The sequence below is a fragment of the Brienomyrus brachyistius genome, unplaced genomic scaffold, assembly GCF_023856365.1.
Source record: "Brienomyrus brachyistius isolate T26 unplaced genomic scaffold, BBRACH_0.4 scaffold48, whole genome shotgun sequence".
NCBI lineage: Eukaryota > Metazoa > Chordata > Actinopteri > Osteoglossiformes > Mormyridae > Brienomyrus > Brienomyrus brachyistius.
Genome location: NW_026042323.1, coordinates 1477880 through 1505202, shown reverse-complemented (window position 1 = coordinate 1505202; position 27323 = coordinate 1477880). Strand labels below are relative to the sequence as shown.

At 44.4% G+C, this 27323-nt stretch overlaps 1 protein-coding gene across 2 annotated transcripts; it reads right to left on the bottom strand.

The window, feature by feature from the left end:
* Positions 1-14786: 14786 nt before the first annotated feature.
* Positions 14787-16693, bottom strand: LOC125723423 (stonustoxin subunit beta-like). 2 transcript variants are annotated; one of them, XR_007386875.1, is made up of 2 exons: positions 16584-16693; positions 14787-15722 (listed from the first exon to the last, which is right to left on the bottom strand). XR_007386875.1 is itself a non-coding variant. In XM_049000042.1 (2 exons), the coding sequence occupies exons 1-2, from the start codon at positions 15852-15854 to the stop codon at positions 15190-15192; spliced, it is 555 nt and encodes a 184-aa protein (XP_048855999.1). In that variant the 5' UTR covers positions 15855-16128; the 3' UTR covers positions 14788-15189. The 2 variants fall into 2 exon arrangements, 1 of the variants encoding a protein (XP_048855999.1); XM_049000042.1 differs by lacking the exon at positions 16584-16693 and adding an exon at positions 15833-16128 and having other exon boundaries at positions 14788-15722.
* Positions 16694-27323: the final 10630 nt, after the last annotated feature.

Here is a 27323-nt window from a genome sequence, read left to right as displayed (position 1 = left end):
TACGGCTAATGCAAAGATAACTGAAAGGTTAACTGATAACACTGTAGATTACTATAACAGGCACTCTGTCATGAGCAGGAAAGTCCCAGGTGTCGTGGGCGGCAGGCAGGCTGCAGCGTTTCCAACATGGAGTATTCACAGGCGGTACGGCCGAACTTCAGCTATGGGCAGGAGCGTATCCAAGGTGTCTATGTCGCCATCCGTTTCCGTGTTGGTCCAGGAGTGTACAAGAGGAAGTACACAAAAAAAAGATTAGTAGCAAAGCAAGAATGAACACAGCATGCACACAGAGTGCTTTCATAAGGGCTTACTGCCAACTACCCCACATATTATAGCAATAATAGTCAAACAACCCGTCATGTTGTCCCGAATTTCTCGCCATCTCATCCTGTAACCCCTGCAACTTTCTCATACCCTCAGTAAATGAAACATCCAGGGCTGTATTATTGGGAATAAATGTACAGCACTGATCCCCAAACAGCACACACACTCCCCCTTTCTCTGCCAGGAGCCAATCCAGGGCCATCCTGTTCTGTCATGCCATCAGACTGGTGGCCTGAAGCTGCTCCCCCAGAGATGCGAGTGCCTCCTGAGTATAGTTGATAAACCTCTGCTGATTATAGTACAAATAATTTTTCCATTCCGCATTTTTGTTAACAGTAGGCCAAATTAATAATGATTCAAACCCTGCAGCTATCTCACTTCTCACCTTATATTTGTCTGGAATGCCCCTCGGCTGGCATATGGCATCTATATACACACTGGGATCATCTTCGCAGCTCGTAACAAACCTGTGGGACCTAGAGGGCTGTTTGTCAGAGTAAATATCCACCTGGCTAGCTAACATCCCCCTAGTGCAGAGGCCTCCATAATTATTGGGGAGAGGAGGCCTCAATCCTCCCTCCTGACCACACAGCCACCACGTATCTGCCAGAGGTACGCTCTGGTTCTCTAATGCATCCAGCGGAATGCTCCATACTTCTCCATTCTGCACTTGGTCGCCTTTCACATCCCAAACAGTTCCACAGTTTCCCCCGGAGATGCCCACCTCCTCTGTCCCATTATTCTTAAAACACTCACAAGGAAGTCCCTTGAAAAAAACTCAATTTCTGCCCCATAATATATCGCTGTCCACCTTCCCAAGGCCTAAACTGTCCACCCTATAAGCATATTTAATATTTCCCTGGTATATCAGGCACCAATATGGACAGTACTGCATGCGGACTAGATTTAAGTTTGCATACTTTATCAGGGGAATCAAACCATCCTGACACAGACCCTTCCAGACTCTTCTAACGCTCTCCATTCCCCAGTCTCCACACTGGTTATTAGTGTACGGGAACGGGACTCCCTGAGCTGGAGGCTCTGCACTCGCACACACCACACAATCCTCCTCCCTAATGAAGCAGCGGTGTATCAGCCCCTTTATACCACCAATTTCCACTATTATGTTTTGGTAACCCATCCTGGTTTACGTCATCTTGGGTATATCCTACAGTTTGCTCACTCTTCTCACTTCCATAGCTCCCACCTACATCTCTCCGCTTTCGCTCATTGTCACCTGAGAGGTTATTCAGCATCAGTGGACCAGGTCGAGTCAGTGAAGTCAGTTGTCCTGAACTCTCCTGTCTTGTGGTCCTGCTGCACACCCAGACCTGAAGGGCCTGGTATATCATTGGTAGAGTAGTAGTAGATATCTTTATTGCCATTTGCACAGGAACAGGTCAGTAGAAGTACATTGGAATTCTTGTGCGTATCTCCCAGAGTCATTTTTAAAAAATAGAGAGACAGAGGAGAAGAGACAGTTTTTTAAAACATTAAATAACATAATATAAAAAATGTAAATAATAAAAGCAGCCAACACACTAATTCCAGAACGTAATACAGTAAGTGGTTACACACTGTGTACAGATGCAGATACAGGATACAGAGTGCATGGCCTGGGTGTGTGAGTGAATTATTTCACAGAAATAATATCAAGACAGTATAATGTACAGAAAAGTGGAATATTGCACATGTTTGTTAGACTATTGCACTGAAAGAGTTATTTGACTACCTAAGGGAAAGAATGAAAGTGAGGCTGTAGTGCTCCGATGTGTCTGATTGCCTCTTTGGAGTGGTAACTGTCCAGGTAATGTCCACGGGGGAAGTGGGGGGCCTGTATTTCATACCCACTTTAATGTGCTTAGCCATCAGTCTAACTGTGGCTGGGATAAAGCTGTTGTAGAATCGTGTTTTGTAGGCGGTCATGCTCTCTGGCCTGCGGTGTCATAGGTTGTATCCTAAAGTTCTTCCTCCTAAACAGGCATAATGCTGGGTGATGTTGATCACTGAGTATGTCCTGAGTTTTCCTCCGACAGCATTGTGTATTTAATGTGTCCAAAGAGGGGAGGTCAGAGCCAATGATCCTTTATGCAGTTTTTACAACAACTCCTTGAAGAGATTTCCTCTCACTGCCACTGGTAAGGATACTTTCAGTGATTCCTCTATAGGTCTGTGTGAGAGGCTGACGTCTGAGTCCTCTATAAGCCTGTGGGGGGGGCCGACGTCCGAGTCCTCTATAGGCCTGTGCGAGGGGCCGACGTCCGAGTCCTCTATAGGCCTGTGCAGGGGGCCGACGTCCGAGTCCTCTATAGGCCTGTGCGGGGGGCCGACGTCCGAGTCCTCTATAGGCCTGTGCGAGGGGCTGACGTCCGAGTCCTCTATTGGCCTGTGCGAGGGGCGTCTGAGTCCTCTATAAGCCTGTGCGAGGGGCTGACCTCCGAGTCCTCTATAGGGGCTAGTCCTGACGTCCGAGTCTTCTACAGGCCTGTGTGAGGGGCTGACGTCCGAGTCCACTATAGGCCCGTGTGAGGGGCTGACGTCCGAGTCCTCTATAGGCCTGTGTATACATCAAATATCATATATATCCATCCATCCATCCATTTTCCAAATCGCTTATCCTACTGGGTTGCGGGGGGTCCTTTCCCGGAGGCAATGGGCACGAGGCAGGGAACAACCCAGGATGGGGGGCCAGCCCATCACAGGGCACACTCACACACTCACACATGCACACCTATGGGCAATTTAGTAACTCCAATTAGCTTCAGCATGTTTTTGGACTGTGGGGGGAAACCGGAGTACCCGGAGAAAACCCCACAATGACATGGGGAGAACATGCAAACTCCACACACATGTGACCCCGGCGGAGATTCGAACCTGGGTCCCAGAGGTGTGAGGCAACAGTGCTAACCACTGCACCACCATGCCACCCCAGGATAAAACATATAAAATGATAAACAATAAAAACTATACAATTAGGAAGCAATCAGTCCCGTGTACATGATCAGCCAGAAAATACTTGCATTCATCTAAACTTTTATAAACTTTAAACTGCCTTTGCTTGCTGGCCTGTGGGCTGATGGACAAACTTGAATGCCTTACAGGATAGGATAGGATGCACATTCTTTATTGTCCATTAAATCCCTCTATCAAGTGTCAATAGGCTCCAAACAACCAAATGTAATTAAAGAATATTTAAAAAAAAGGGAAAAACATACAGAAATAACCAAAAATGAAAAAATTGTAAATAAATAAAGACTAACCAAAGTAACTTTACTGTCCCCGTCAGTTATCAGTCATCAGTCAGTCATCACCCTGACTAAACTGTATAATGAGCAGATAGGACTGTCTCTACATGGTTAGATTGTGTTTAATACAACAACTGGAATACCGCATACAAGGCACAACAGCACTGTGGGGAATAGAGCATTATGGGAACAGTAGTCCTATTATTACACCTCCTCCTTTTAGCTTAAGTCAAATGTGCTGTGTACCTTTTGACATTAATTTCTGTTACTGCTATCAACAACCTCCTTCTCTCTCTCTCTCTCTCTCTCTCTCTTCTACTGAACTTCCCTCTTTGTTCACAAGTCCATTCTGTCAGGTGGTTTTCCAGTCAACTTGACTTAGTAACAGTCCCTGTAGGCCAAAGATGACCTTTACAGTCTCTACAACATATGGTCTAGGAGTATCTGCAGGTCTGACGACTCCCAGCAGTCCCTTCTGTGCTAATCCAAACTGTCTGACCAGATGTCAGTTCTGCGAGAGGTCTGGAGCGGAGTCTGCGGTTGTAGTGTTTTGCCTGCTGACGCCTTCTCTCCTCATCCTGCTTGCGAAAAACTTGCAGATCTGGCCATTTAGGACCCAGCTGTCCACCATCTGGCTAATCTGTGCTGTGATACCGGGCCACCATACTGACAGTGTAGCTCTGGCTCGGCATTTTGTAATTCCCTGATAGCCTTCATGCAGACGCTGAAGAACATCCGCTCTCAAGGGGGGAGGTATCACAAGTCCTTCTCCCTTCATGAGAAGGTCGTGAGCAAGGTGAAAATCCATTCTGTGCTGCCAGTATGGTTTAATGTCTGGATCTAACTTACATCTCTCTGGCCATTCTGTGAAACAGTGGTTTGTCACTTGTCTGCATACGTCGTCTTCTTTCTGCACTGTCTTTATCTCCTCCAGCCTTTTGTCTCCACGTCTTTCTCTAGCTGAAGATGCCGTTCAATCAAAATGAATATTTTACTCACTTATCTTTTGGTCTTTTATGATTCTATGTGTACCACCTCCAAATTATTTTGAAGATTTGAATTTCATTGTATCCAAATTAATTTGGAACGGCAGACAACCCAGGAAACGCTTCTCAGTTTTACAGCGCACCAAATCAGACGGTGGCCTCGCCCTCCCTGATTTTAAGCTCTAGCATTGGGCATTTCAAATTAGGGCTATGCGCACTTGGACAGACGCAGGCAGTGTAGTGTCGTGGAGAGGTATTGAATCGGCTATAGTGCATCCCCACAGACTCCAGGACTTACCTTTCCCAGGGGTAGGTCTTCGTAAATCACGACACAAACTTGGTTGTATCTTTTCATCCACCTTAGCTGCATGGTACAACGCCGAAAAAGTAATAGGTCAACAATCTCCTTTATGGAACAATTTCCACTTTCTGTCAGACTATAAAGCTTTTGTTTGTCCCCCCTGGTCATCCAAGGGGGTTTTCACATTTTCTAATACGTTTGATGCGAATGTTGTGCGCACATTCCAGGACATTCAAAAAGAATACAGTCTGCCTGGCTTCTCATTTTTCTTCTACCTCAGGCTACGATCCACAATGAAGGCCTATGTTGTGCCATGGAATTCTGTCTTAGATGATCACCCAATGTTTAGCTTTGTGACAACATTATTGTCCATAATGACAACAGAGGATAAAACTAGACAGGATACACAAAGCCCAGCAAACAAAATTTACTCAAAATAGTACCGACTCCTGAGAAACAAATGCTGCTGTTTTACTTTGCCTTTCCACTAATACACATTAAACACCAAAAAATAAAAAAACAAAAAAATCTCACCTAACCTTCCCAGGGAGCGATCAGGGAGTCACATCTCCACCATATACTGGTGAAATCCTGCCGACTGCGTCAAATCTGTAGCGGTTAGGGAGGAAGCAGAGAGGGACACAGAAATGGAGACCCGACTACGCCACTCTGGGAAATTCACCCAGAGAATTAAGTACAGGAGTTTGCAACCCACTCCGATATAAAAGGACACAGATTCGTAATCACCGCCTGGGGGACGTGAAGACCATGAACACTGCCTTTATTATTCTGCTTCCAGTTAACACTCCAAAGGAAAAACCAAACAGCAAACAAATTACTACCCACAAATGGTACAAATCAAATCATGTTAGAATAACACTCCAATCACACAAAGAAACCCAAACCCAGCAGCTATTACCTTGGGGTGGGGGGACACACTGTCAGAAGGTACTCCACAGGGTCACCACATCACATGGCGTAGATACACACACCAGGGGGGTGGGCTAAGAAGGCAGAGCGACCACGCAGCGCTATATCGCCACGACCTACCCCCCCCCCCCCAAACCAGATCCTCACCACCCAACACCAAGCCTCCCCAACGGCGGCCCACGGTTTACGTACAACAAACTAAACAAAACACATAAATACTTAATACTAATTAAACAGGAAACCCGAAAACAAAATAAACGAAACAAAAGCAGAAAACACAGCAGGACAAAACAGCAGCAATTGCAGTGGCTCAGTATCCCGCCGGCTGCCTGGCTCACGCCGGTCCGGGACACTCCACCAAATCGCCATCCACTGACTGATCACAAGCGCTATTAAAAGGGAACCTTAAAACGGGAACAACTGCAAGTGGCTAGATTATCAAGCCCTCGCAAACTGCAGCGATGGAGATACCCACAACTTTGAAAAAGGAGATACTGGCACATGGAGAGTCGCGTCACTGGTTACAGGGTGGTCCAACAGACAACTACAACTGGATCTTATATACGTACGCTGGCCACAACAATTAATCAATCAATTTAACAAAATCACGATACCTGAAGAGATCGCACCCTCCAGCTCCATCTTACTACAATAGTTACTACTCTCGCTGCTGAAGGGTTATACAAACAAGATTAATTCAGTGAGGAACCTCCCTCAAAGGTACAACGGCAAACACCCGCCTGCTTCAGATCACAAGCCCATGTTCTGAATCACTATTCTACCAACACACAGGTAGAAGATGAAGAACTCTCCTCAAAGTAGTGCTGTCAGTTGGACCTTGTAACATGAATAATCATAGTGGAGAGTTACAATTATTATTTTAATGGGAAGACGTGAGATTTTTATTGGGGGGGGGGGGGGGGTCCCACCTTCAGAAACAGCCAGTGAGACTCGTTTACCTCAATCCTTCTGACCATGTGAGTCTCATTAATGAAACCGTATCTTAAGCCCAGCCGGAGCCCACCTCCCCAAGGGTACACTCTACTTTCCCAGAAAATACCAAGATGGATTCAAATTCAACTCCGAAACCTACTGTCAGTTTTTAGAAGACACTTTCTTCAAGCAGTGGTACAGGAAACAGTCAGCATCTTTCAGCAGGACCATGATTTTTATGCAGGACAATGCTCCATCGCATGCATCGAAGTACTCCACTGCATGGCTAGCCAGTAAAGGCCTTAAGGATGACAGAATAATGACATAATCACCTGACATAATCCCTATTGAGAACTTGTGGGCCCTGCTTAAACGGGAGATTTACAGTGAAGGAAAGCAGTACAGCTCTCTGAACAGTATCTGGGAGGCTGTGGTTGCTGCTGCACAAAAAGTTTATTGTCAACAGATCAAGAAAATACCAGATTCCATGAATGGAAGACTTATTGCTGTTCAGGAGCCGGACTGCTTGGCGTAAGAAGCTATTGCACAGTCGTGCAGATCTGCTCCTGATGCTGCAGAATCTTCTTCCGGATGGAAGAGGGGTAGTAGACAGTTGGTGGGTGGGATGGTACCGGTCAGTCACAATGCTGGTGGCCTTACGGATGCAGCGGGAAGTGTAAGTGTCCTGCAGGCTGGGGAGGGAGCTGCCGATGATGCACTCAGCGGTCTGCACAGTCTTCTGAAGGGTCCGGACCGCTGAGCGCGTCATCAGCAGCTCTCTCTCCAGCCTGCAGGACACTCGCACTTCCCACTACATCCGTAAGGAGGTGGCTATATTGCTCACTAATTGATATTTCATGTCAGAATTGTTTATTTGGAAATTATGTGATGTTTGTTTATTAATCGCACTTTGAAAGATGATAATAAACAAGGGAGATGGGAAAATGTAGGTTTTCCATTTAGTTGCATAATAATTGTGCACACTAATAGTTGTGTAATAATTGTGCACACTAATAGTTGTGTAATAATTGTGCACACTAATAGTTGTGTAATAATTCTGCACACTAATAGTTGTGTAATAATTGTGCACACTAATAGTTGTCTAATAATTGTGCACACACGTGTTTTCCCCTGATAATGTTCACACTCACATTTCCTTTGCATAACATTCAGGCTTCAGGTTCATTAACATTTTGGACTGACTGATGACACTATATTTGTTTATTATAAAAATTAATCCCAAAAACACAACTCGCCTAATAATTGTGAACACAGTGTATTACATTGGGGGAACCAAACGTCCCCCACGATGTGATAAAAACCATATAAGGTTTTTTTTGCCATATAAGGACATTTTCACTCCCCACACCCCACAAACATAACCTCAATTTCATAAAAAAATCTGTGAATAGAATCACAAAACTGAAAATACCTAAAATCTTGTATTTTGTTTGCTTACTTTTGGTTAAGGTTGGGGCTGGGTAGACTGTCATTGTTGGGATTAGAGTTTTCACGATCGAAACAAATGGAGAGTCCCCACAAAGATATAATTACAAACCTCTGTGTGTGTGCGCGTGTGCGTGCGTGTCTGTGTGCGCATGTGTGTTTGTGTGTGTGCGCGTTAGCGTGCATGTGTGCGTCTGTGTGTGTGTGCGTCTGTGTGTGTGCGCGCGTTAGCGTGCGTGTGTGCGTCTGCGTCTGTGTGTATGTGTGCGTCTGTGTGTGTGTGCGCGCGTTAGCGTGCATGTGTGCGTCTGTGTGTGTGTGCACGTGTTAGCGTGCATGTGTGCGCCTCTGTGTGTGTGCGTCTGTGTGTGTGTGTGCGTGTTAGCGTGCATGTGTGCGCCTGTGTATACCTGGCTACAGAAGATGGATGGATGGACAGATGGAATTTGCAACCTTACTAAAGAGTAGCAGAAGCACTTCTGACATTTGAACCCTGATGATAAGTACAATTATTTATTTAAAAGTGCATCAGTTTTGTACTTAGTGGCATTTGCCAAGCATGCTTGTAAAGGTGAATTCTGCCAGAGGTCAGTGCTGTGGGTTGGCGTTTGGCTCAGTGGCTTATATCACTATGCTCCTGTGACTAAGGCCCTTAACCCCAAACGCACCGGTGACTGCCTGCGTCTGCCTTCTCAAAGAAACAATTTTAAATTGTCTGACTGTGGAATTTGAGCTTCATGGGTCCAAACCTGCTTAGTCACACCGCCTTAAGTTTGCTGCTCAACTCGCCGCTTTCTCAATTGTAAGTCGCTTTGCAAAAAAATATCTCCAAAATAAAAGTAAATGCTCTTTTTTGCAGGAGAAAAAATGATCAACATGTGTTTCAAACGGTACAAAAGTGGGTCTGACCTTCATGCAGTTTCAACAAAACGTGGGTGGGGACAAGGGACGTCGCGATATAATGTGATCATACGATTACGTTTGCAGCAAAATAAAAGGACAGCGATAATGGTTCCCAGCAGCACAAACCAAAGACAATTGGATGAAAGCAGAGTGGAATATGGGAGTATGGTAGACGATCCTTTCATAGCATCCAGATTTCTTAATGTTTGCTAGGCTGAGTTTGTTTATATGGCGAGGAGCCCAGCACCAAGTTACACAAGAAAATAAGCTGGAGGAAAGCAGCAGGCAAAAGCCTGACCCAGACGCAGCCCCGGTGCACGCCGGTTGGCGGTAGAGTTGTGACGTCCGCGAACGAACCGATTCTTTTGAACGGCTCATAAACATGAACGATGGGAGCCGAGTCGCGGCTGGGGGGAACCGTTCTTTCTGTCGGTCTTTTTTTCCTAAGCGTGTTTCACACAGATGCACAAAAATTAGCTCCTCCGCGAGACAGAACAGTTATAAGGGGGAGGGGCACACCCAGCGCAGGGGTGCTCCTGCCTAACAGCATGATGATAGTTGTGCACGCATCCTTCACGTGAGTACTCCAGTGGAAAAAAACCCTGCATGCCTCTGTCATTGGGTAGGAGCGGAGCCATGACTTGTGCACGCTGCCGTGATAACAATGTTCTTGTGTGGAAGTGTTTGTAGTAAAAGCTGTTTTGCACAGAAATGCATTGCAGCCGGCTTTGTTTTTGTTTGTTTGTGTTTATTTGTGAGTAGGTATTGTATGAATAACATAAGTCAACGTAGCTTTACACATACACACACTTTGTGCTAAAGGTAAATCCAAAATAGTGATGTCACTGTCTAAGCAGAGGGATGTTGTGCAACCCTATGGAATATAGTCCACACATGACAAATGAGGTAATAATCAATATTTCAGAATAATTCAAACTCAGATATTGGTGTGTGATATCTGAGTTTTAATTATTTAACTATAAATCTCACCTCATCATTCCTCCCAGTGATTATTTCCAGGATAAACTGAGATGCCCCCAAGCTGGCTTCTTAAAACTGACTAAATATTTAAAAAGAGCCAAAAGAGCCGTTCTTTTGAACGGCTCTTTGAAAGGAACGGATCGCCAAGATCCGGATCCCCTCAAAGAGCCATAAATCCCATCACTAGTTGCCGGCTGGGGAAACTTGCCGCGCATCACTCCTACGGCGGCTGTTTCAGCTCACGGTAGGAAGCCGCCATCTAGTGGTGCGCTTTGGGAATTGCATGTAGCGCAAAAGTTCCTCGAAATTGTTACAGTATCATGGACCTAAAGACTCATTGAGGTTTCACTCAAAACACAATATTGTGCAGTTTGGGGATTTGCGTTGGTGTTTTTGTGCTCATCATCACAGGTCCTGAGGGCCCATACATGCTGGTGCTGAGCTCTGTTACTGATATTGTTAAGTATTATTTTTAATAATTGTTGCACTTGGACTCGATCTTTGATACAATGTTTTGTCGCTTTTAATCTTTCCAAGCACTTTGCATACCGGGGCGACGCCCAGCACCATACAGTGTCAATCTGCTTCCTCATTTGTATGACGTTTTGATAAAAGCTTCTGATAAATAAGTAAAATGTAAGTAAGTATAAATGTATATACAACAGTATCAATCGGGGCCATGTGGACAGCTGTCTGCCATCTTTAATTGGCCATTGAGTCCACGGACCCCAAAGGTTAAACTGGACACTGGCAGGCGTGTCTGATTCATCAGATTCCCGTCTGCTGGGTTGGGCAGCATCACATTGAGGAAGAACCTCATTGTGTTTTCAGCTACCTGGCATTAGGAGCTGATTACTTCAAGTCATTAAGACTTTTTTCATAGAGATTCTCTAGCTGAACAAGTAGAGTGTTGCATTTATGATGCATTGGTCATGGGTTCAAATCCCCCAAGAATATGCATAAAACATAACCCTTCCCACTGCTGTAAGTCACTTTGGGTAAACAAGTCTGGTAAATGCAAAAGTGTTTCTACAAGTGATACAACAGCATGCCCTACTGGTCAGATTAAAATGCTGTTTGGATATATTCCATTTCATAATGTGGCTTCTGATTATAACATCAATGTGTAATAGGAATTGATTGGAAATGTATTCACTACTTCTTTTACAAATGTATTTATCTGGACGAATTGGTCCAATTGGTCTCTCTTACCTTAGACCCCTGGGAGAAAAGCTTAGTGTCCATGGGGTTAAATGTAAATGGATATTCTATGTGATGAGTAATATAATCTGGGTTAAGGACGACTCAGATGCAGTAGCTCTGGGAAAGACACAGGCTTTATTAAGGGAATACAGCAAACAACACTTGGAAGAATGATGACGGAGCTGAGGAACCATGAGAGCAGGAACATTTATACACAGTAATCACCGACGGGAGAGAGGTGTAGGAGGCTAACAGACCAGGGTGGAGAATGTCAATGATGGGATACAGCTGGGGAGAATTAGGAGAGTTACGGAGGGCCATTAGTGACCTCTGCTGGCCCAATCAGGAGGAGACGGGACAGATCGTCACAAGTACTAAGATGTGATGCATCCATCTTCCAAACACTTATCACAAGGGTATCCCAGAGCCAATTACAGGAAACACAGGGTACAAAGCTGGGGTCCACCATGGATAGAATGCCATTTAATCACAAGGCACACTCACAGTCATAGACTCTGGGCAATTTACAGATGCCTGTCAGAGTCGCTGCAGGAAGACACCCATGTGGGATAAAGAGAGCAAACAAACGCCACACAGGCAGCATAGGAGAAGGATGGAAACATTCAACACTGCAGCTGCAAGGCAGCCCTGTTACCCACTGAGCCGCCCCTCACTGGATTCTCATGGTTAAAACAGGACATGATGCCCAATACATTCAAAATGCACATGTGGAGGATTTCAGCCATATGGTTTTGAGTAACTTCTACACCCACGTACCATGTGTGAGATGGAGCCGGCCAGTTCCTCTTATGGTCCAATTCTGCTCATGCGTTACTAAGATTATGGTACTTAGGTCCTCCATCCATCAGATCCTCTTCTCACTGTGGTCATGCTCATCCACTCTGGACACTGTAAGCTTGGTAAAAGACTCTCATCTCTGCATCCTTGGTAGCGAAACAAAAAGGGGGTTTGCTGAACTAGATGGGCTGAGACTGGAAACAAAGAGGATTGTGAGGGATCACAAATGGGAGGACTGGCAACCGGGAAGGTCACAGGCAGCAGGAAGGTTTAACATCAATGACCGGACTGGGGCTGACGAGACAAATAGATACTTAAATGCTAAGACTAACGAGGGGCAACAAGCAACAGGCATGAATCATCAGGGTCACGCTAGTGAGGAGACAGGAGGGTCAGGCAGGTGTGATGGGTAGGACATGACAGTGGTCATGTGACACGGGCTGTTACTGTCACCATGAGGAAACGCAGGAATGTAAACAGCTTGGAAAAGGCAGCTGGTGTTTTTCTCCTTTATTTCTGTGTGAGCCTATAGTGGGTCCCGTGTTGGATGGGATCCTGTCTCTACTGCGTGTCAGTCGTAAACGGATCACACTTCTTACCGTTAGGGTGATGCCTGTGGTTTACAGTGGCTTGCAAAAGTATTCGGCCCCTTTGAACTTTTCCACATTTTGTCACATTACAGCCACAAACATGAATCAATTTTATTGGAATTCCACCTTTTGCTGCAACTACAGCTGCCAGTCTTTTAGGGTTTGTCTTTACCAGCTTTGCACATCTAGAGACTGAAATCCTTGCCCATTCTTCTTTGCAAAACAGCTCCAGTACAGTCAGATTAGGTGGACAGCGTTTGTGAACAGCAGTTTTCAGATCTTGCCACAGATTCTCGATTGGATTTAGATCTGGACTTTGACTGGGCTATTCTAACACATGGATATATGTTTTGTTTTAAACCATTCCATGGTTGCCCTGGCTTTATGTTTAGGGTCGTTTTCCTGCTGGAAGGTGAACCTCCGCCCCAGTCTCAAGTCTTTTGCAGACTCCAAGAGGTTTACTTCCAAGATTGCCCTGTATCTGGCTCCATCCATCTTCCCATCAGCTCTGACCAGCTTCCCTGTCCCTGCTGAAGAGAAGCACCCCCAGAGCATGATGCTGCCACCACCATATTTGACAGTGGGGATGGTGTGTTCAGAGTGATGTGCAGTGTTACTTTTCCGCCACACATCACTTTAGTTCACTGTCTTTCACACGTTGTTCTGTTGATCATGTCCCCAAGAGGGAAGCCAGACTTTCGCAGAATGGCAGCTGCTCACTGTAACATGCATTAAGAGACTGAAAAGTGCTGGTGAACATCCTGCCTGGACGCCGGCCACTGCGATGGTGTACATGAATAGGGTGAATGGGACAATATATGTGGACTTTCATGGAATATAAACTGTGAATCGCCCATCTATCCAGCAAACCCCACTATAACAGTAATACCACCCAGTCCACCCGCCTGCATCGCAAATATCACCTGAAATATCAGGCGAAACATCAACACAAGCAGATAGCTTCCATATTAATGCAATGGGAGCAGAAACAGCTGTGGGCTGGCCATATATATATATATAACTGCACACATAATATATATATATATATATAACTGCACACATAATATATATATATATATATATATATATATATATTAGGCAGTCACATAAACTTTTAAAATGATCTCCATGTTGATTTAAACCTATGATATTATGTCTGTCAAACTGTTTGCCCCTAACCGTTTCAAAATCTCTCCTAAAGTCATCCCAGTATTGGCAGTATTTTCAATATACTCATGTATTTTTTGACATGACCACTAGCTCACCTCATATAGCTAATCAGTACCTCAGTGACTTTATAAAACTAGTTTCATTAATTAATTAAGTGAGCTGGTCGTGAAATTTAACAAATACATGAAATGGCCAAGGTGAACCTGAGGAGAGGTTTAGGAACCATATTGGTGTTCATCTAGCCATCCAACAAGATATCAGTAACTTTTTGGAGAACATAAGAAATTCCTTTTAGTTTTTTTTGTTTTACTCATAATCAGGGGCGCCGCTAGCAATTTTGGGCCCTATGACAAAATATGAGGTTGGGCCCCCCTACCACACCCATTCAGATCTCTGGGGGCCCCTAAAGGGCGTGGGCCCTTAGAATTGTCCCAACTTTCCCCCCCTTAGCGGCGCCCCTGCTCATAATTTGCACATGTTCTAATATTAAATTTTCTTTTTCATACTGAGAAAATATAAATTTACTACCCAGATAAATAGCTTTAAACATTTCCTATGACTCCCTAAGACTTTTGCACGGTACTGTATATATCTCAGGATTCCTAATGAAACAGGATTTATGTGATTTTTTTCTGGTAATTGGTAATCACCTACACTACTTCATTGATGATCAGGTGCCTTTCTGTTGTTGTTGTACTAACGTGACTTATTAAGATTTTATGTTATTTATGTTTACTTAGTTAATATATGATTAATTTGATTATGTTATTATCTTTACTAAGTTACCTCAGGACCGCTGTAGGTTTTGAGTTAATAAACTGTCTGCCGTCTGCCGCCCCCTGCTGGCCAAAGCGTCGCCGCTGCGATATCAGGCTGCTGCGCTCAGTGAGCAGAGAGCGCGGATTAAGTCTGTTACTCAGTTACGTTCTGGGCAGCGCGGAACCGGGACATTAATGGGACAGAATAGGAAGCCTTTATTGTCAGTGTACAGGTAGCAAATACAATATATAGACAGAAATATAAAATATACATATAGAGGGGAGGGGAAAAGCTCCCCCCACTCATCAGGCTTAGATTTCATTACATTTTATTTTATTCAGAATCAGAATTCACTCCATTGGTACAACTGCATGTACTATGAATTTGTTTAGGCAGTTTTGGTGCATTTACAGACAACATAGAACATAAGTCAGAGAAAAACAGTCATTCTACATGTTTGTTCAGCTTACAGAACCCAATTATTAACATACGTCACACTTCAGACAGAGTAAAAAGGGTTATACTGGTTATAAAGCAGAGATTTTACCTTTTTGCCGTGGAGAAGCAGCGACATGTGAGACTCTGATACGGTAAAAATGATTCCTCCAGCACACAGTGAGCTATCCCAGCATGCACAGCGACACGGGGGGGTTTGGATAAACCCCAAACCCTGGATAGAGGGACTCAGTGAATGAGGAGGTGAATCTGTGCAGGGGGGTCAGTCCATCAGAGGAGACTCTGTAGAAGGACAGAGCACCAGCCCCCCAGTCCAGATACACTCCTACTCTGCGGGAGCCTGAGGGCTCTATGGGTATGACAGTCTGTTTATTATTGCGCCGGACAGAGTGTCTGTGAGGAGAGCAGCACAGCATCCATGACTTGTTATTGGCTCCAAGCCCACAGTCATAACTCCCTCCTTTCCTCCTGATTCCTTTATAAGTGACTCCTATCCAGGCTCCATCTCCACTCCACTCAGCCTCCCAGTAACAGCGGCCAGTCAGACTCTCTCTGCACAGAACTTGGCTCCAGCTGTCAAATCTCTCTGGATGATCAGGATATGGCTGCTCTGCCCCCCCTGTCACCTTCCTGTCCCCCCCTGACAGAGACACTTCTCTGTTTGCTGTGTTGGGGTCCAGCGTCAGCTGGCAGGAGTCTGTAGGCAAGAGGAAGAGCGATTGATCCCATGACGAAGCCCAGCATCTCCATCATTATCACTGTCACACCTCACACACTCACTCACACAGAACTCGCTCCAATACACACATTTTATTCCCAATATACTCATGTAGCCGCCCGAGTCTGCGGCGCTCCGGCTGCCCCCTGCGCTGTGAGACACGCCGCGCTGAGAGACTCGCTGGGGCCGAACTGCACTTTAACCTGCGCTCTATTATTCTGTACGATACATAAAATATAAAAAGTCAAATATGTGAATTACCTCAGGAAATGTTGGTCGCCTGCGCGACGCCGGTGGGAAGACGCACCGAAATGACGCGCGTGTTAAACTAATAGGCTTAATTACAGGTAAATAAAATTACAAACAGCATTCATCAAACATATTAACCATAAAATTACACAACAAAGATTACCACTAAAAGTGAGTTTGTCTTTAGGTCACAATATGAACTTTTAATCCACTTTGGACACACACCTCTCTCCAGCAGCGCGCCGATGCGACGCTCCCAACGCAGACGCATCTAGGCTGGTTCTCCGCAAAGCGCAGCACTCGCGTATTACACCGCGTATGCGTACATGGAAACGTTCATATTTCTCTGGTCAAGCTGTGTACTTTGCACATGCGCACGTGTCCTATTTAAGTATTAGTAGTAATTCTGATATTCCCTGCACACGTACCACAGCCGCGAGGTCTGTGTTTGTTTCCCTACGTTTTACAAATTCAGAGCGGCAGTTCACGGGGCTGCCAACTTTGATCAACTGGCTGGCGTGAGATTTTCAATTTGGGACAAGTCTGCACACATATGCATACGCATTTATATGTATGCAACAGTTCTATTACCTTGAAAATTGGCTGTAGGGTTTGCAAACTACCCCAATCCTCATCAAAATCATCTATGTTGGCGTTTAAAGACAAATTTGGAGTGCGGCAGGCGGTCGTCCGCGGAGGAGTAAAATGCACCATAAAAGTCTATACAAACACGTCCGCTTATACGCGCGCGGAGAGGTACCAGTCTGGCCGCCACGTTTTCTGTGTTGATTCCGGCTTCGTCTGCGCATTTACATGAGGATAACAAGACGCATGCGCGACGTGCAGTGCCACCAGAAATTGGCGTGGCAGCATGGTCACGTTTTGTCACGGAACATTGTCTTTACTAGCGGTACAGATCGTATTAAAGTAGCATCTGATTTTTTTAAGAATGAGTGTCCAGAAGAGCTGTATATTTTCACAGACAAGAAAAAAATATTCCGAACACTATTGTGTCCTTCTTTGTACAGCGTCTTCAAAATTTAATGGCAGTATAAGTTTCTAAGAAAGCAGTGTCATACAAGGTACAATGAAATTCTAACTTACCTACTTTCATAAGCAGCATTATTTTTCATACAGTTCCATCCATCCATCGATTTTCCTGCCACTTATCCTACTGGGTCACGGTGGGTCCGGAGCCTATCCCTGAAGCAATGGGCACGAGGCAGGGAACAACCCAGGATGGGGGGCCAGCCCATTGCAGGGCACACTCACACACCAGTCACTCACACACCAGTCACTCACTCATGCACACCTACTGAATGGGCAATTTAGTAACTCCAATTAGCCTCAGCATGTCTTTGGACTGGGGGGGAAACCGGAGTACCCAGAGGAAACCCCACGACGACATGGGGAGAACATGCAAACTCCACACACATGTAACCCAGGCGGAGACTCGAACCCGGGTCCCAGCGGTGTGAGGCAACAGTGCTAACCACTGCACCACCATGCCATCCTTAATTTTTAATTAAGAATTAAAAACGAGTATATTGGGTCCTAATTTGGTACTAAACACCTGTTTTGTTTTATAGAGAGTCCACCCCACAGCCTGCCAGACACATTCAGTAAACTGATTATGCTATTAATGATCGTATTGTGCTAATTTTGCTCAGTAAGCAATGTGCAAAATTAACTAATGTGCAAAGCTAATTAATGTCTATCATTATTTGAGATTGTTATGTTTATTACTTATTGCTGCTCACAATGATCTGCCTGATATTTTGACCAAGCAATGGACACAAATAAAATAGTGAGTTTAATATTGATTCTACAACAGCTATTAATAAAAGTGAGTTTGTCTTTAGATCACTATATGAACGTCTTTTAATCCACTTTGGACACACACCTCTCTCCAGCAGCGCGCCAATGCGACGCTCCCAACGTAGATGCATCTAGGCTGGTATATAATGTAGTATATATTATATATAATCTCTCAGGTTATATATAATATATAATCTCTGGGTCTGCCCCCAGGCCTCCTCCTGGTTGGACATGCCTTGAAACACCTCCCCAGGGCGCCGTCCAAGAGGTATCCTAGAACCATCAACTGACTCCTTTCAATGCGGAGAAGCAGCGACTCTACTTTGAGCCCGGATGTCTGAGCTCCTCACCCTCTCTAAGGCTGAGCCCAGACACCCTACTGAGGAAACTCATTTCTGCTGCTTGTACAGTATTCACAATCTCATTTATTCGGTCATCACCCAGAGCTCATAACCATAAGTGAGGGTAGGAACGTAGATCAACTGGTAAATTAAAAGCTTCACCTTCCAGCTCAGTTCCCTCTTTTTCCAAATTGCTGCACCGTGAACAAACCCCCAAGATCAAAGCCAAATTGAACTTTATTGTCATCTCCACCATATATAAGTATACAGAGAGATGAAATGGCGAAGCTCAGGGCCCACAGTGTAAGCATAAACTTAGTCCAATATAGAGAACAAGACAAGACAATGTGCAAAGGACTTACAGGACAGTGCAACTGAGGAAGAGGAGTAGATTATGCAATATACAGTAATGTGCAATACTGGACAATGTGCAATATTGTTAGAACTATATTAAATATATGATGTTTTTTCTGCAGTCAGTTAGACCTGAATTCACCATCATGTACGCTGTAACAGCCTGAGTTCACAGTGTAAACAGTGTATGATAATAGTAGTAACAGCAGTAACACGTCTAACATTTCTAACAGCTGAAAATAGGAATAGAAGCAGAATAATGGGGCAGACAGAGAATAATGGGGATTCTTATTATTGCCCCCATGTCAGAGTGACAAAGTGTTAAGTGCAGTGCAGTGCTTAAGGGTCAGTCTGTGGCCTTTAGTTGTGGGTTACGGGGGGGTTGAGGCAGTGAGGAGGCAGAGTGAGGGATCCTGGGGGGCAGCATGGTGTTGAGGAGCCTGACAGCCTGGGGGTAAAAACTGCCACGCAGCCTGGCAGACCCGGCTCTGATGCTGCAGTATCTTCTCTCAGGTGGCTGGAGTGTGGAATGACCATGTGAGGGATGTGATGGGTCCTGCACAATGCTGCAGGCCTTGCGGACACTGCGTTTGCAAAAAGCGGCTTGTAGGGAAGGGAGAGGCATCCCATAATGTTCTCTGCTGTCTTCACTACTCTCTGCAGGCACTTGCGGTCAGATTTGTTGCAGCTGCCACACCAGATGGTGATGCAGTTAGTCAGAACACTGCCGATGGTGCCTCTATAGAACATGGTGAGGATGGGAGGGGAAGGTTTGCTTATTTCAGCCACCTCAGGAAGTTTAGTCTTTGCTGGGCTTTCTTGAATAAGGAGCTGGTGTTATTTGTCCATGTAAATTCCTCAGTTATGTCCACACCGAGGAACTTGGTTCTTCTTACAATCTCCACAGCAGTACCGTTGATGCTGAGTGGGGTGTGGGCAGGACGTGTCCTTCTGAAGTCCACAATCATCTCTTTTGCCTTGTCAGCGTTGACAGATAGATTGTTGTCTCTGCACCTTGTGGACAGACTTTCCACCTCTTCTCTGTATGCTGATTCATCTTCTCTATTTATCAGTCCCACCACAGTTGTATCATCCACAAACTTGATGATGATGGTGTTGGACGTGTTGCAGCCCATACATACTGACTGGGGCGTCTCTGTCAGGAAATCCAAGATCCAGCTGCAGAGAGTGGTGTTCAAGCTTAACCCCCTCAGTTTTTGAGGGACATGTTGAAGGTAGACCTGAAGTCTATGAATAACATCCTGACATCTGTGACTCTCTTACCCAGATGTGTCAGGGAAAGGTGACGGGCAGAGGCTACGGTGTCCTCAGTAGACCTGTTGGACCGGTATGCAGATCAGAGAGGGTCTAGAGAGGTGGGAAGATTAGTCTTTATGTATTACTGCCATGACCAGCCTTTCCAAGCACTTCATGATGATTGACATGAGTGCTACTGGGCAGTAGTCATTCAGGCCTGTCACTGATGGCTTCTACAGCACTGGGATGATGGCGGTTAATTTGAAGCATGCTGGGACAGACCACTGGCTTAAAGAGGTGCATTCTGTGAGGACCCCAGCCATGTGGTCAGTGCATTCTCTCAGCACTCAGCCAAGTATGTTGTCAGCTCCTGCTGCCTTGCGTGGGTTGACTCTGGATAGAGTACTTCTCACATCAGCTGTGGTCAGACAAAGTAGCTTCTCACTTGGGGGGTGGGGGGGGGGGGTGTCGGCTTATTCTGTACAAAACAGTTGTTTAGCTCATCTGGAAGGGAGACATCACCGCCATTGATGTGTAGGATGGGCTCGTAGATCGTGATTGGCTGAATTCCCTGCCATATACGGCGTGTGTCTTTGGTGCATTTAAAGTGTACATTGATCGTCTGTGCATGTGCCTGATTGGCTATCCTCATAGCTCGGGACAGGTTGTCTGTGGGCGTCCTGAGGGCAGCCTTGTCTTTAGATCTGAAAGCTGCATTTCTGATTCTTAGCTATGTGAGCACTTCCCTCATCATCCAGGGCCTTTGGTCGGCTCTCGTGGTCATCGATCACAGAGTTTATATACTCCTCCAGGTTGATGGCGTCACCATTTATAGCAGCCTCCTTAAAAATGTCCCAGTCAGTAGATCCAAAGCAGCCTTGGAGAGCTGAGACGGCACCAGCTGGCCACACTCTTACTGACTGGTTTGTTGTGCTTCAGCAGGGATTTATACACAGGAACCATGATCACAGTGACATGGTCTGAGTAGCCGAGGTGGGGGGGGGGGGGGGGGCCTTGTAGGCCTCACAAACGTTTGTGTAAACATTGTCCAGACAGATTCTCCCTCTAGCTGGGATGTTCATATATTGGAAGAATTTGGGGAAAACTGGCTTCAGATTTGCCTGATTGAAGTCTCCAGCAATGATGAAAAAAGCAATTTTTTTAATTTTAATTTTTTTTTTTTTTTTAAGCAATTTATTGCTGCACACATCTCAGTTAAACCAACTGGGACGTCACAAAGTTCACGATCCACATCAGTTATTCCCGTGATGTTTGAGAAGAAATCAAAAATTTTGGATCAAGACTCCTGACATACAAATTATTAAAGAACTCAGTGCAGAATTCGGCTATTTTCTTGATGTCATCTGCAGCATTTCCATAAATCCTCACCCGCATAATGCAGTTGTTCCTGACTTGCTGACTTTCCAGCCTAAAGAAATAGGCTGAGTTCTGCTCACCTTGTTCAAGCCATTTTTGCCACAATGTAACAAAGGCTCCTTCTGCCTTATGTTTATATATAATCATACAATTTATTCTGTAAGTCACCTCCTACATTATTTTCTGTATCAGTAAGACGATTGACTGGTTTGCAGGTTAAAGCAGTAAATCTCATTCATAATTTTCTTTTCTTCATCTCTTCCGATTCGAGCCAAGTCACTACTAAACCTTCTGACAAATTTTGCTACATCATGTTATTATTGCAATACTTTTTTCTGTATTGGGTCTGTTCCAGTGTAAGTCAGTTAATTATTCTATATTTAAAATAGCTACTTTATTTCTCAAGATTGAACTGTTTAATATCCCGTTTGAAGATATTTTATATCCAGTAGACGATGACAAAGATTGCATGTTCTCCCCGTGTCGTCGTGGGGTGTCCTCCGGGTACTCCAGTTTGCCCCCACAGTCCAAAGACATGCTGAGGCTAATTAGAGTTGCTAAATTGCCCATGGGTGTGCATGTGTGAGTGAATGGTGTGTGAGTGTGCCCTGCGATGGGCTGGCCCCCCATCCTGGGTTGTTCCCTGCCTCGTGCCCATCACTTCTGGGATAGGCTCCGGACCCCCCGCGACCCAAGCGGTTTGGAAAATGGATGGATAGATGGATAGACGATGACAATATGGATATATGGATGTCAATGGCTCGGTGGTCAGAAAATGGTGAAGCTATAATGTTTGTTTAAATATTTCCTAATTCATTAGAAATAAGCCAAAAATCAGTCTGTGACTGATTTGAAAAGGTCCAACACATTTGGTTGGAAAATCTCTTGTTTAATCTCTTCCATCATTTTTTCTTTTTTCAGAACCTGTCATCATGACTATGTATAGTTATTGCCGTCACTGGATGATAAATCCAGACAGTAGTAAATCTGCATATAGTTCACAGTACATGGTAAACAAAACAAGTCGGCTTGCAGCTCTAATCAAACAGTGTATGATAGAGTGCCATCTTGACTCCCTCCTCCTTCTACATTTAATGCCACAACCACATGCTCACAAGTGAGACTGGAAACGAAGGAACCGACCAAGATGGTTTTCTCGCACTGCCGCCTGGTGGACATGACCTTCAATCCTCCAGATAGATGTAAACTACGCACGCAAGTGTAGTCGTGTCGTGTGAAGTCATGGCCCTAAAGCACAGACTTAGGAGATGTTCAGTGTCACAGCCAGATTGGGTAAGACTGCAGGTGCCGTCTTAGGACAATATTAATGAATCTGAAAAAAAGTACAGTCAGCGAATGCACAAAAAGGGCAAATGTGAGGGAAGGACTTCAGGGGGAACAAAGTGCATCAAAGCCCACAGCTACTCTCTCTCTCATCTGACTCCAGTTGTGTGTCACCTACACACTGGGTCAGACAATGTGTTTTATACATTAAACTGATCTTTACTGAATATCAAGCCTTTGGTTGGAAAATCTTTATTAATGACTGATTGTATTATCAGGATAAACCTTGATTTTTATGCGTTAAACTGAAATGGGGTCAAATGAAAACTATGCAGCAGCCCTGATCAAACCAGCTACTCTTACCTGCCCTTTATCAGTGAGACTAGAGCACTTAGGGAAGGAGGTGGAGCAGCCGCCTTATTTAATGGGTTTGAATTATTTTTACAAGTCAGGCACTACTTTCTGTCAGAAGGGTAATTATGAATCTGAATGAACAGAAATTACATGTGGAGTTCCTCAAGGGTCCGTTATTGGCAGTGGGCAGTGGTGGCTTAATGGTTGTTGGATTGAATCCCCGACCAGCAAGGCACCGCTGAGGGACCCTAAGCAAAACACTGCTCTCAGGGCGCTGAATTAGCTGCCCCTTGCTATGTCACGATGTCACATATGGGTTAAAAGCAAAGGACACATTTCGGTGTTGTACACTGTGTGCTGTGGTGTGTCAACACTGACCATCAATTAGAATTATAATCCTCACTGAGCCTCTTTGTTCAACATCTACATGCTTCCATTTGCTCAGATTACGGAACACTATAAAATCTCTGGAACACTTAAGGCCATGTTGTTAGTAATTAAAAAAAAAATCACAACAAATAATAATCCATTGTTATGCATTATAATCATGGCTTTAAATATTTATCAAAAGGCATAACACATTATAGGCATGCTTATTATGCATAATGAATGATGTATGAAGCTCTCTTTAGTGCACTATAAATACCTTCATAATGCATTATAATGATCGGTATAAGCATTAAGGATGCTTTGTATTGCATTATGAAGGTATCTATAGTGCCTTATAGTTGAGTGTGTCATAAAGCATTCATAAAGCATTATAATGATGGATATAATGTGTTATGCTTTTTTATAAATATTTATAACTGTGTTTATAATGCTTTATGAGTGCAGTATAATTAAGCAATAACATAATGTATAAGAAGATACTCCGGTATATCATGGCTGTGATTCGGTCAAAGGCACAAGGCTATAGGCCACCACAAAAAAAAAATAGTTCTCATAACATCAGTGCAAGTGGGAGGGGCCATCGTGTCCAAACCATCCGCATATCTGGATAATTCAGTCAATCACCAATATAGTTTTGTCTAATATTTCCGGTGCCAGCAGTAAAACAACTAGCCAGCTTATTATCGGAGTAACTTTGCATTGTAAATGAAAACCATGCCACAGGTCTGATAAATAAAATATTATGGCACTAGAGTGGCGAAGATATCATGAGGCAGATTGCAAAGTTCAGTTATTGGCATCTTTAATAGTGCGACTGTTAAAAGGACAGTTGGCAGCTTATAAAACTTATTCTGGAACAGAAAAGAATAAATCCAACAAAACGGAATACATATGTGTGATGCCCGGCCCGTCCGCTCCTCGTGTGTGCCACGCCCCCTGATTACCCACGTGTTCTTTCATGATTGTACCCAGCTGTGTCCGATTATTTTCAATCAGTCCTGTGTATTTCAGTCCGTGTCTTACCTGAGTCCTTTGTCTGTCATTGATGTTAGTTGGCGTTTCATGTCTCCTGCTCCCTGTTTATTTATTAAATCCCTGGTTTACCCCGACTTCCGCCTGTCCGCCTGCTTCCTGCCCGTTCGCCTCGCACGATCGCCGTTCCGTCCGGCTTTGAACGTGACAATATGAACCTTTACTGTCACTGTCACCTATGTTCATTTTCTAAACTGGTGGAAACACAGGCAGGTTCTGAAAAGGTATCAAGTGACAACCAGCCAGTATTGTGCATGAACGAGTTCAAAAGAACGCGTTCATTGAACACGTTCATATTTCAGTGAACTTTGAACTGAACGCAACTTATTAGTAAATCAAGAACTTGAACGTGAATTTTATGTGTGATGAACGGCGTATACGTCGTTCACTGTTGGAATGCAATTAAACATCGGGATTTATTTTCACCTGATGAGTCGAGTGACAAGGTCGGCTCACACATTTAAACAGCATGTTGTGTTGTCACTCAAGCACTAGCGAAGGGCTCCTCCGCTCGAAAAATAAAATGCTCAGCCTGACTCTCGCTCAGTGCTTGTGTGCAGTGCATCTTGGGTAACGTAGTGTAAAGCCAAGGACAGTCGAATCTAATGTCTTTAGCTTCACACTACGTTTCCCATAATGCACACACACACTTCTCAAAGGGCACAGCCTTGGCAACGCATGAGCGCGAAGCGAACTGCTGCAGCAGTAACCATGGCAAGCGCAGAGGAGGAAAGCTCAACCACCAGTGGAGCTGGCACAGAAAACACGGATGATGCTGGCTGTAACTTTGACAATTTACGGGCATTTTACACACTGTTTCACAGAGACTCTGACGGTAAAAACCTAACCTTTCTGTGCAAGCTTTGTCCACCTGCGCTGAAAAAACAAGTTAGAACATCAATGACCTCATTTTCCAATTTGAAAAGACACGTTGAGTTGAAGCATTCGTCCAGCGTGAAAGCATATATGCAAGCCCTTCAAGGTCATAGAGGGAAGGGCAAAACCCCCAGCCAAAGTCCCCAAACGACTCAAGTCACACTGCCTGCTGCCTTCAGGGGTATAATCTCCCAGCAACAGGTAGACAGATTAATAATAGACTACATTGTTGGAGATTTACAGCCACTGAGTAAGGTGGAAAAACCCTCCTTCATAAAACTAGTAACTGGTTTGCAACCAGGCAGACATGTGCCCTCAAGAAGACAGGTGCAGGGACTAATGAATAAGGAATTCATTGAGGTTATCAGTAATTTAAAAGCTGAACTTGCTGAGCTTGACTTTGTATGCACAACAGCTGACTGCTGGTCAGCTGTCAACAAAGGATTCATGGGCATCACAATTCATTGGCTTGATAAAAATGATGTGTCACTCAGGAGATCAGCAGCCCTTGCATGTCGTCGTGTCAGAGGGTCACACACATATGATGTCCTGGCTAAAGTGCTGACGGATGTGTACAAGGAATTTAAAATTCAAAACAAAATTGTGTGCACAGTGACTGACAATGCTTCCAATTTCGTCAAAGCATTCAGCTGTTTTGGAGACAGTGTTGTTATTAGAGCAGCTGATGAGGTGACTGAAGGCAGTGACACAGGATCTACCCCTGCTGAGAGCTCCGATGATGAGGACGATGGTCTTGAGCCTGCACCTCTGTCAGAGTTAGAGGATCCCTGCCTCCCACCTCATAGAAGGTGCATGGCCCATACTTTAAATCTTGTTGCCACAGATGCAAAGAATGTAACGGATAGGCTGTACAACAAATTAGCGAGGCCTGTATTTTCCAAGGCATCTGCTCTGTGGAATAGGGTGAAAAGGAGTGCGAAAGCCTCAGATTTTGTTGAGTAAAAGCTAAAGATTGGCTTTGTCACTCCGAACGACACACGTTGGAATTCTATGTTCCTCTCAATGCAGCGCCTGGCTCACATAGCCACCTTGACTCCCCAGACCAGCAATCTAACAGTGCCATTGGATGCCACTCCTGAGTATGACAGACTCCTTCTGCACACCATCTGTGATGAGTTTGGGCTTCGTCGATTCACTCCAGAGGAAATAGACTTCATCAACAAGTTTGTGAGTGTGATGGGTCCCTTGGCATGTGCTCTGAACATCCTTCAGGGGGAAAAAAACACATTCCTCGGCTACCTGGCTCCTACCATTGTGCAATTGAAAAATGATTTGGATGGTCTGTTGGATGAGAGTTCAAAGCCTACAGCTACACCAGGTCTGACGGCATGCCGCCCCCTCATCCAAACCTTTATTTTAACCCCCTGATGACCTAGAGGGGAAAAAGAGTGCTTCATCCTTTTTTAAGTTCAAGCAAAGCCCATCAGCTGTCAATAAGTCTGAGGTGGACATCTATCTGGACGCCCCAACCACTGACGAGTTTACTGAATACATGCTGCTGCCCAAACTGAAGAAGCTCTTCATCAAATATAACACAGCAATCCCATCAAGTGCTCCAGTGGAGAGACTCTTCAATACTGGTGGCCAGATAATTAGGCCCAGGAGAAACCGATTGGGAGATGCCAACTTTGAAAAGCAACTGCTGTTAAACGTGAACAAAAAACAGTTTGGACTGAAGCCGTAGGCATGGTCTGTGGAGTGTTCATTACTTACTACAACAATGGCTTCTGTATGTGAAAGTTTTTATTTTTAATAGTTCAGTGAGATGGTGCCACACACCTTCAAGAAGCGTGAGAGTTTTTTTTTTTTTTTTTAAATAAAACTAAAGAGATATTTTGCTGAATAATAAATATTCTGTTCTGTCTAGTTTTCATTTGAGATGGATATGATGCCGATATGTGTTTACAGTACTTTTCTTTTCCTTCCCTTGTCTAGTATTGGGGCAAGAGATAAATAAACCATAAATAAGAATCATATTTTGTGTCCTTTGTCTATACATGTCCATATATGCAAGAATGTAGGTAGGTTATAGATGTATGTTAAAACAAAATAAATTTTGATTTAGACTATATATTGCACCTAAAAATAAAATGAACTGAACTTTGAACTAGTTCAAAAATTTAAATTGTGAGCTATGAATGTGAACAGTTCACTTTGAGCATGTATGAACTGAACTTTGAACTAGATCATGAAAAGTGTGAACTTGCACAACACTGCTCCATTCTGA